The 10,723-nt window shown below is 53.8% G+C and overlaps 2 protein-coding genes across 2 annotated transcripts in view; one reads left to right on the forward strand and one right to left on the reverse strand.

The window, feature by feature from the left end:
- The first annotated feature begins 235 nt into the window (after positions 1 to 235).
- On the forward strand, positions 236 to 4,221 carry PRRT3 (proline rich transmembrane protein 3). The gene is made up of 3 exons (XM_007945860.1): positions 236 to 1,253; positions 1,470 to 1,625; positions 2,444 to 4,221. Exons 1-3 carry the CDS (start codon positions 236 to 238, stop codon positions 4,219 to 4,221), a joined length of 2,952 nt encoding a protein of 983 aa, XP_007944051.1.
- A 1,389-nt stretch (positions 4,222 to 5,610) lies between these two features.
- CRELD1 (cysteine rich with EGF like domains 1) overlaps positions 5,611 to 10,723 on the reverse strand; it is an 8,632-nt gene continuing 3,519 nt past the window's right edge. The window contains exons 3-10 of the mRNA XM_007945823.2: positions 10,063 to 10,173; positions 9,617 to 9,708; positions 8,567 to 8,743; positions 8,390 to 8,485; positions 7,190 to 7,273; positions 6,917 to 7,012; positions 6,613 to 6,747; positions 5,611 to 5,825 (exon numbers count right to left, since the gene is read on the reverse strand). Of these exons, the coding sequence (XP_007944014.1) occupies positions 5,611 to 5,825; positions 6,613 to 6,747; positions 6,917 to 7,012; positions 7,190 to 7,273; positions 8,390 to 8,485; positions 8,567 to 8,743; positions 9,617 to 9,708; positions 10,063 to 10,173 (1,006 nt within the window). The remainder of the gene's footprint in view (positions 5,826 to 6,612; positions 6,748 to 6,916; positions 7,013 to 7,189; positions 7,274 to 8,389; positions 8,486 to 8,566; positions 8,744 to 9,616; positions 9,709 to 10,062; positions 10,174 to 10,723) is intronic.

Below are 10,723 nucleotides of genomic sequence, written 5' to 3' on the forward strand. Positions count from 1 at the left end.
GACCAGAGGTGCAGTTTTAAAAGGTCACTCTGGGTAGATGGAGAGGTTGAGCAGGAAGGAAGAGGGTAGAGTGAGGGAGAAGCTGCTGCCTCATGTCAGTCTTCTGTCTTCCCCACCAGCCACTTTGGGGCAGCCACAGGAGCCCCCAGCCTCACATGTCATCCCCTCTCCCTTTTTAGGTTTATCCAGTGAAGACTGGACTGGAGGGCTCTAGGCCCGGGCGTTGGTGTGGACCATGACCCGTTATGTGTGTAGCCTCCTATTGCCGTTGCTGTTGCTGCTGCTGCCCCTGGGGGCTGGGCCTGCCCTGGGCAGGGCCCTTACCAAGACTCTGGAGGACTCAGAACCACCCCTGATCCCAGGAGCTCACCCCAAGGGCCCCGTGGGCACAAAGCCGCAGGCCCTCGATGTCCTCTGGGACAGTCCCAGGGATGAGCACTCTTGGAACTCTGGTGTGCTCCAGGCCCGCGCCAAAGAGATGCCTGAGAGGCCTGCAGATGCTCCCCTTGGCCCAGCCCTGCATGGGCCCAAAGCAACCCACGGGGCTCAGAAAGAAGGACTCCCAGTCACTGATGACCTCCAGACGGCTCGAGGGCCAAGCTCCCAGGGATGGACAGGATATGCTGACCCTCAGGAACCTCTGGAGAAGGAAGCACTAGCCCCCCGTCCAATGGGGCTTCCCCATCTGATTTTCATTCCTACAACTCCCAGACTTCAACTCAGGGTAGCCACAATTCCACCCTCCCCAGGGGATCCTGGGAGCCAGGCAGGGCAGCCACCACCTAGAGACGAGGGTCTGACAGCCGAGGCCAAGATCAGGGATCTAGAGTCTCTCCCCTTGGACCATCAGGACCCTCCCCCGACTCTTGGGCCCCACTGGGGCACTGTCAGGAGGCCAGTGCTGACAGAACAGGGTGGAGATGAGGAGGAAGACTTCCAGGAGGCAGCTGGAGGCCCCCTCTTCACCCAGCAGGATTCAGCAGCCCCTGATGTTGGCTCAGTGTTCCCTGTTGAGGGGGCACCCTCTCAGGATCCTCAGGCCCACCCAGACCTAGCATTGACCAGAAGCCTTCCTCCTGCTGAGGAGTTGCCAGTGGAGCCCCCCCAAAAGGCTGGAGCTGGGAACAACCAGGAAGTCACCTTCCCAGCCCCCTTGCCCAAGCAGACTGACCTCCCTGATGCTAAGGGTTTACCAGGATCCCAGAGCTCAGGACCCCCAGCTTCAGAGGCTCCTGATGGACAGCCCAAGCCAGGTGGGTATCAAAGGGAGGGTGCTGATCAGGGCTGGGAGAGGACACTGTTTCAGGGCAGCTGAATGCCAAGTTTCTGTGTGACTTCTCGTCCCTCTGGGTCTCATTTTCCTCATACTGGCAAATGTGATTTGGGTGATTGTGCCTCCTTCCTAGGGAATCAGATTTTGGGGACCGCCAGAGGACTAGGCAAAGGGATAACTGCTTTTGTTATTTCAGAGATATCAGCAACGAATGGAGCAGACCCCATCTCCCCCCAGCGGGTGAGAGGGGCAGTAGAGACCCCGGGCACTCCCGAGTCCCCTATCCCTGTCCCCTCGGACCTTGGCCCAGCTACAAACCAAACAGAGAGCCCTGTGGGAGCCCTACAGCCAGGTGAGGGTATGGCTGGGCATTTGGGGAGTGGGAGTACTCTGTCCAATAACAAAGAGCCTGTATGAGGTATATATGTGGGGGCAGGGAGGGGTAAATGAAGATAAACACCTGCTTGGAGGAATTGGCCTAAGGAGCTCTGGTGGCATAGTGCCTAAGGCATTTGACTGCTAATCAGAAGGTTGGCAGTTCAAACCCACGAGCCACTCCGCAAAAGAAAGAGGGGGCAATATATTTCTGTAAAGATTTATCACCTCGGAAACCCAAAGAGGGGTCGCTGTGAATTGACAAGATGGCAGTGAGTTTTTTTTTTGTTTGTTTTTATTTAGAGAAATTGGCCAGAATCTCCTTCAAACTCTTTCAGATAATTAACTAATACTACTTTAGAAAAGTAATTTGCCCTTTGGGGGCTAGAATGTTCTTATGTGTAACATGGGTGTATTTAGTACAGTGATTCTCCAGTCCCACAAATCTCTGGAGGAGCTTCTCAAAAATTCCAATGTCCAGGCCCCATTCTAAGAAATTTTGGTTCAGTTGATCTCCAAGTGATTCTAATATGCAGCCATGTTGAGAACTGTTGGTGTATTACTTCCCTGTATTATTATAACAATGACAGCTCACATCCATTTAGCCCTTATTAGGTGCTGGGCACTATGCTAAACATTTAATCCTTACCACAACCTAATGAGGTAAGTGCTATTACCATCCCCATTTTACAGATGTGCCTAGAAATGTTAAGTAACTTGCTCATCACTCAACTAGAGAATGATGGAAAATCAAAATCACTTTTCAAAGGGCTGATTCAATATTATTATTTGCAGATGAAACTGAGGAATGGCCGAGGCGCCCCCAAAGCCATCCCCCAGCACCCCCAGTCCAGGCTCCCTCTACCTCCCGCCGGGGCCTCATTCGGGTAACCACTCAGCGAGCCCTGGCTCAGCCGCCCCCTCCAGAGCCCTCAGCCAGCTCCATGGTGTCAGCTCCAGCCTCCAGTCCACCAGCCAACGTCACCGCACCCCCGTTGCGCTGGGGTCCCCTACGTCGGGTGTTGAGCTTTTCCTGGGAGTTGCACGTCTATGGAGTGGGGGCACTTTTCCTGCTGCCAGCGTTGTTGGCACTGGCCACGCTGGCAGCTGCCCCAGCAGGACCCCGACTGGCACTGGTGGCAGCGGTGCTGGTGCTAATGGCATCGGGTCTCCGATCAGCCTACATGCTCACAGATCCCTACGGCTCCCAGGCGCGGCTAGGTGTACGTGCCGGTCTAATGCTCTACAACCTGCCCTTCCCCTTGCTGCTCACGGCGCTGGCAGCCTTAACCCTGCTCGGCCTGGGAGCTGGGTTACCACCGCCACTGCAAAACCCACTCCTGCTGGGAGCGTTGGCGTTGGCGCACGGTGTAGGGCTGCTTGCTGCAGACCTCCTGTCGGCGATGCCGGCGCTCAACCTCCTGGTACAGGGCTTATCGTGCGCCTGGGGCGCAGCTGTGGCACTGGGAACTCTCTGTCTTTGCCGACGCCGCCTCCTGGATGGGCCGCGGGGCTGGGACTCTAGCCCGGGACCACGACTGCTGGCTGTGGCTGGTGCGCTGGGGCTACTGGCCAGTGGCTTGCAGCTGGCGGCCGCGTTGTGGCTGTACCCGGGCCCAGGCCGTGTTGGCCGCTTCTCGTGGGCCTGGTGGGGCGTCCACTTCTGGCTGCGCCTGCTGGAGCTGACGTGGGCGCTGGTCCTGGCGCTGGCCGCTGTGGCTGCCGCGCGTCCCAGGCCGCCCACGGAGCATGCTTGCTGGGCCAAGCTGCTGCGCCTGGCGTGCCCTGCGCCGTCAGGCAAGAGCGAGGTGCCCGAGCGACCCAATAACTGCTACGCAGCTGCAGGGCCCAGCGGCGTTGGCACAGGCAGCTTGAACATCAGCAAGAGCCTCATCCGAAACCCTGCGGAAGGTGGACTGCCTACCACGCCCAGTTCTGGCGCCTGGGGCTCTGCTGCGTCGCTAGGCCGCTGTCCCCAGGGTGGCCCGGGACTGTCCCGCAGCAGCGTGGGGCAGGCGCCGTCGTTGAGCGAGCTGGACCTCCGGCCACCATCGCCCATCAACTTAAGCCGAAGCATCGACGCAGCGCTCTTCCGAGAGCACTTGGTGCGAGACAGCGTATTCCGGCGCTGCGGCCTCCGTGGCCTGCTCTCCCCGCCGCCTGGGGGCGCTATGCGGCCCCGCCGGGGCAGCCATCCGGACGCAGAGCTGGATGGCATGGGCTCTTCGCTCCTCCGCGGCCGCTGCCGGTCGCTCAGCGACGTGCGCATGCGTGGGCCGGTCCCACAACATGTTGTGGACGAGGCTGACCGTGCAGCCGCCCGGGCTGCTTCAGGCAGCTCCCTAGATAGCTTCTCCAGGGGCTCACTTAAGATCAGCTGGAACCCATGGCGCCATGGGCTGTCGTCAGTGGACAGCCTGCCACTAGATGAGCTGCCCAGTACGGTACAGCTACTGCCCGCCCCGTCCTCTGCCCCTGTCCCAACTCGGCCTGGCGAGCCCCAAGGAGAAGTCCAGACACGCTCCAAGCCTGGGGACTCCCGAAGCGCCTCCAGTGATACCATTGAGCTCTAAGCAGTGCAAGGAAGCTGACCGGGACCTCCTTCTAAATGACAACACGGGCTCAGCCGACTCAGACATTTGAGTGTTTGCAAAACTGGCATTTCCAGGCCATCACCCGACTGCAGCTCCTGGGGAACAGCCAGGAGTAAATCTACCCCACTGTATTTTGTTTTTTAAAAAATATCTCTATTTTTTTCAGCGGGTATTTTGCACAAAGGCCGCAACCTGCGCGGAATACAGGGTGGACATGCATGAACTTGGCTATGGAAGACTGGGACTAAGTGCCCCAAGCACCACTCCAGTCTCCCCAGTATGGAGAGATGAAGCTCGCTTGTCCAGACTGTGCTTTGTGCCAAAGAAATAAACCCTTAGAACTTGGCTCATGCCTCCCTCTAGCAACACCAGGGTCCTGAACTCCCCAGCAGAGGAAGGGTAGGACCTCCCTTTCCCCAATAACTCCAAGTTCTGTGTTATGTCAAGGAGGGCATAACTTTCAGAGGATAAAGACCCTGGACCCTTGGAAGCTTTAGTAATAATGCTACCAATATTACTGAGCATTTGTGATCTGTTGTACACCAACTACAGCTCTTTACATTCATAATCTCATTTAATTCTCATATTATCATGCCCGTTTTACAGGTGCAAAATGGGGCATTCAAGGGTGAAAGTCCTTTGTCCAGGATCCTGCAGCAAATAGCAGAGCTGTTACTGAATCCAGAAAATTCTGTTCCTAAGTGTGGTTCCTCCACCCCCCTTCTAACACTGCTTTAGGACTCTCCTAGATCCTCCTCTTAGTTCTCCCCCATCAGGACAGCCCCCAGTTTCCCAGGGTTTTAGAAAACTCCATAGCTCCTGGGGGAGGAACAGAATGGGAATCTCTTAAGTAGTTTAGGCCACAACGTGGGGTGGGGGGGGCAGAGGCCGGGGGAAGGGGGCCACACTAAGGCTGAAACTCCTCCATTTTCCAAGACCTTTATTTCCTGAGATGAATAAATAAATCAGTGGGGAGGTGAGTCTGAACAGAAGCTGGCAGCATGCAGCAGGCAGGAGGGGCTGCGATGACCCCACCCCTGCCTAGAACCCAACCCCCCATCCTGGGCAGGGACCCAAGCTCACTAGCAGCCACCATAATGTGAAACTTAAAACACTGACACTGTGAAGCCTGCCCAGCCTTGCAGGCAGAGATCTCATGGTACCTAACCTCAGGCTACTTTTTCATCCCAGAGGCCCTGCCTACTCAGGCTTCAGTATCTGGGTTGCTCCATAAGGTAGGCAGGGGATGCTAATCCTGCTCTCAAAAATAAACCAAGTGGCCTCTAGTGTCCAGGTAGAAGAGAGAATAGACCCTGGTGGTGGAGGGGGGCAGCCCAGGTAGAAACACCCTGCAGGTGGCAGCAGGGATTATCTGCCCTTGATGAAACCCTCCAGCACTCGATCACTGCGCTCGGACAACCAGTAGCCAGTCATGGCAGCCACAGCCCCGATGAAGATGGCAGTGAAGACCAAATCACCCTTGGCAGCCAGTGTGGCCAATGCACAGATGATGACACCGAAGAACATCTGCTGCAGCACCACTAGCTCATCCTCTGTCATTTCTGAGAAGAAGCCCGCTGACTCTACAGAGGAATTAGAGCCACAGCCTGTCACTCCCACCCATTCCTGGCATTCACGGGGCATCCCACAGCTCCCACACATCTGACTGTCATTGCTGCCATGCTTGCCCAGGATGCTGGGCACACACATCATTTACTGCTCTGCAAGGGTCAGTTATCCCTGCCTCAATAAATAGGCTCAGAGAGGTGAAGGAGTTTTTACCCCAGGCCACACGGTGGAAGGTCGGGGCAGAGCCAGACTGCTGGATTTAAACTCGCTGCAACCCACTCCCTATGTGGCCCTGGGCAAATTGCTCCACCTCTCTGTGTCTTAGTTTCCTCAGATGGAAAACAGGATGAGGATAATACCTCTGCATCAGTTTGTTTGAGGGATTAAATAAATGAACACATACACAGTCCATGGGACAAGAGCTGGCATACAGAAAGAGGTACAGAAGTAGTGGTTATCACCATCATTGTGATTATCATTCATCTCACCACATCCTACTCCCTGAAGTGGCTCTCAGGGCAGGACCAGGGCAAGGACTAGTCCCACTGACAGATGAGGAAACAGCTTTGGCAAGGCAGAGGGACTGATGCCAAGTCCAATTCTCTTTCCATCCTGGGATGTGAACAGCCTCAAAACCAGCCTAGAGATCAGCTGGAGGGTCTGGGTCTCAGTGTAGTCTCTGGATAAAGTAGGGGTGGGGCAGGCAGAACCTGTAGCTACCTGGAGAAAGGGCTTGTCCTCCTTCCCCAACAATAAGGCCCTCCATCCCCAAGGGGTCTCTGGAGACCAGGATGGGCTCACCTGGGATCTGTTCCTTCACACAGATGCCCTCCATCTGTTTGTAGCCCTCAGCGCAGACACAGCGATAACCGCCCTCTGTGTTCTCACACTGCTCATTTGCTCCTGGACACACCTCTGTCTCGCACTCATCCATATCTCGAGGGAGGGGTATATGGGGTCAAATTCCTGATCACCTTTACTCCATCTCACATCCTAACACTGCCTGTGCCCAGGCAGCACTGCCCCCCTTCTTCCCCTCCATGCCCACTCTCCAGCCCCTTTTCAACCCATGGTGGGGAAAAGCTGCCAGCAGCAGGAGACTCACCGAGACACTTGGAGCCCACCTGCTGGTAGCCAGGGCTGCATTTCTTACAGCGGCCGGGGCCGGCCCCCATGCAACCCAGGCAGGCCTTGGCACAGTCTGAGGGGGACAGGAAAGAAGAGGGTGAGAGCTATCCCTAGGCCCAGGGAGCTGTGCTGTCCAAGAGGAGGCCCAGGGGGATTTTGGAGCCTGAGGCAGCGAAGTTTGTGGGGACAGGCACAAGAGTAGGAGATCTTCCTATTCTTTTCATACCTCCTCTACAGAGTGGACACTGACCTCGGCACTCATACGAGCCCTCTGTGTTCACGCAGAACTGGTCGGCTTTACAGCTGGCTTGCTCTGTGCCACACTCGTCAATGTCTATAGAGAGAAAGATGGAGGGCAAGGAGATGTTGTCAATCCTAATGTTACTACAGGGATCTGAGGCTAGAGAAGGCAGGGAATGAACTTGTCCAGGATTAGACGGTGTGGCAGAGACAGCAAGCTGTTCACCAACACAGAAGCAGCATTGCAGCTGGTGTCAGGGCCACCCATTTTCCAACCTGCCCTGCAGCTAAGTGTACCCACATAGGACTGAGTTCTGGCCATGAGAATGTACACAGAAATGATGTGTTCCATTTTTAGCTTGGCTTTAAAGCAGTGGGCTTGGACTCTTCCATGCTTTCTTCCCCCTCCTCACTTCAAGTGTTGGAACATAGAACATGGAAGTGCCCCTGAACCAGCCTCAACTATGCAGACAACACTCAAGGGAATAACTGGGAAATAAGAGAGGAGAAACCAGGTTTACAAAGGACTGTAGCAAGAAGACCTTCCCTGCCACTCACTCTGGGACTGTGACGTGAGAAAAAAAACAATCTCTATAGTCTTTTAAAAAGGAGCTCTGGTGGGTCACTGGTTAAAGCATTTGGTTGCTAACCAAAAGGTTGGTGGTTTAAACCTACCAGCTGCCCAGTGGGAGAAAGATGAAGCAGTCTGCTTCCATAAAGATTTAAGCCCTGGAAACCCTATGGGGCAATTCTTGTTTGCGATATAGCTCACTATGAGTCAGAATCGACTCGATGGCATGGGTTTACATTCTTCAAATCATATTATTTTGGGGATATTTTTGTTACAGCAGCTTAGTCTACATGAGTGGACAAAAATAAGTCTTGAACACAGGTTTCCTGACCCCAAGTTCAGTATCCTCATTCTCTTGGCTAACCTCTCCTTAATTTTCAAGACTTGGCCCATGAGAAATCCTTTAAGAAGACTTTCAATTCTCAACCAGCCTCACCACTGAGCTGGACCAGGCACATCTCTCACTGCACACATATCAGTCTGCACTGTAAGTGCCTGACTACTTATCTATCTGCCTTCCCACCCAAGCTGAACTCTCCATGAAGATGGAGACGATGTTAGTGTAGTTCAAGGACGTGTATGCTGAGGGAATGTGGACCAAGCCCATCCTTCCTAGACCCAAGGCAGGGCCCCACTCACCTATACACTTGAGATGATGCAAGGCCCAGCCCTTTCTGCACTGCAAGCAGTTTGATTCCTCAGGTCCTGAGCAGCGGGCACAGGGGCCAAAACAAGCTAGGTGGAAGAGGGCAATGTGAGGATAGGCAGGCATACACCCACCTGCCCCTGCCCAGCACCAGTCCTTTGGCTACCTACCCGAACATACCAGATGGCTGGCATTGCGCTCTGCCTCAAAGTAGCCAAGGCCACACTGGCCACACGCCTCACCCCCGTAGCCAGCTTGGCAGTCACAGCGTCCACTGCCCCCTCGGGTCCCTTCCCCTTCACACTGTCCATAGCCACCACAGGGTTTCTCTGCACCCCCAGGACAAGCTGTGGGTAGACACCAGCCAGATGAGAGCTTATACACCACTTTGGACATAAATAACATTTTCCCCATATTATTAAACGTCTTTGGACAGAAAACTTAATTTTAAATGACAGCACAACATTTTGCCATAGTATTCCATGAAATTTACTTAACCAATCCCCTACTATGGCAAAATATTTACAAATCTTTATTTAGTTACTCATTTATTAAATAAAGACTAGGTTGACCATCTTTGTAGTTAACTTTTTATCTGCAGTTTCAGGAGATATTTTCTTCAAAAAGGTTGGTACTAAGTCAGCTCCTCTCGCCTCAGGACCATATGTAGGGATGGGTAGTGACAGTGCCACTTCAGGCAGCACCAGCCCCTTTTTAAGAAAGGAGCCAGGGGATAGGGCCTGGTCAATCCAGGCACTGAAAATGAGGGCCTCAGGGGCCAGCACTTCCCTAATAAAGTAATCACAGCCATATCTGGCTCAGTCCAGTCCGTGCCTTTTAATAAAGCCTTCCCTCATTGGTTTGCAAGGAGTTCTGGTGGTGTGGTGGTTAAGGTATTTGGCTGCTAACCAAAAGGCTGATGGTTTGAACCCACCAGCCACTCTGCAGAAGATAGATGAGGCAGTCTGCTTCTGTAAAGACTTACATCCTTGGAAACCCAATGGAGGTTGCTTTGAGTCAGAATCAACTTGATGGCAATGAGTCTGGTTTGGTTTTTTCATTGATTTCCAGGTGAGAACTGATCTAAGGCAGGTGAGAACTGAGTCCACAGAGGCTTTATGAGCAGCCTGAGCTCACACAGCCCACTAAGGGAGAGCCAGGACTGGGTCCCCAGCCTTGCCAGTCCCCTCCCATCCTCAAAAGGAACTTGAGAAACTCACGAAGACAGGAGGGCCCAAAGGTGCCGGAGGGGCAGCAGAGCTTCAGGGAATCTGAGCACAGCCATTGGAAGAGGTCTGGGGCTTCCTGCTGCCTGAGGCAGGGCAGGGCAGGGGGTGGTGGGGAGATAGTATCAGGGCTTCTGTCCCCACTCCCCCTACCCCCGCCACCAGTCTCCCACAAATCTGTGATACAACCCATCATGGACATAACACCCTTAAAGCCACCTGACCAGTGCCCTTTTCCCATGTGGCAGAGGGGTAAACTGAAGCTCGGAGTAGGAGCTTGGGTTCCCCAGCAAGACTTCAGCAGATGGCGGTTTGGAAGAAAAAGCCCAATCAAGGTATGGGCCCCAGTAGGTAACCCCCTGCCCCTTGACCAAGCCAAAGCTTTAGCGCTCAGTCCTTCCTGTGGCCCCACCCCATGGAAGTCCCCCTATACCACTCACTTGTGAAACCACCAGGTCTCCACCAGCTCCTCACTCAGCTCCAGTAGGCGGTGACACTGGAAGTCAGACTTGCTGCACACACCCTCCAGCACCTCTACCAGGCGAGTCTCACTGACCAGACAGGGTGGGTGGTGGGGGTCATTCTCCATCCCACCCATCCCCTCCTCAGTCATCCTCCCCCATTCCTCCTTGTACCCATGATGATGCCAAAGCAGAGACCATGGGGTATAATGAAAGGAGTACTGATTTGGGGAGTCAGAAAGACCTGGGTTCAAATCTAGTTATGTGACCTTGGACAAGTCACTTAACCTCTCCAAACCTCTGTTTTCTCATCTGTAAAACAGGGATAAAAATACTTCCTCTGCAGGTTTGTTATAAGATGCCTAAATTTTCCACATCTGTACATCTGTACAATACCCTTGCTAGATAGGTATGATTAAAAATATATCATGTAACAAGTACTGGTGATCATGTGGAGAAAATGGAACCCTTGTGCACTGTGGGTAGAAATGGAAAACAGTTTGGCAGCTCCTTAAAGAGTTAAGCATAGAGTTACCATTGTTGTTGTTATGTGCCATCGAGTCAAACCCGACTCATAGCGACCCCTCCTTGGGTTTCCGAGGCAGTATCACTACGGAAGTAGGATTGCCCAACCTTCCTT

This window comes from Orycteropus afer, unplaced genomic scaffold, assembly GCF_000298275.1.
Source record: "Orycteropus afer afer isolate SDZICR_OR568_19922 unplaced genomic scaffold, OryAfe1.0 scaffold00144, whole genome shotgun sequence".
NCBI classification, from domain to species: domain Eukaryota; kingdom Metazoa; phylum Chordata; class Mammalia; order Tubulidentata; family Orycteropodidae; genus Orycteropus; species Orycteropus afer.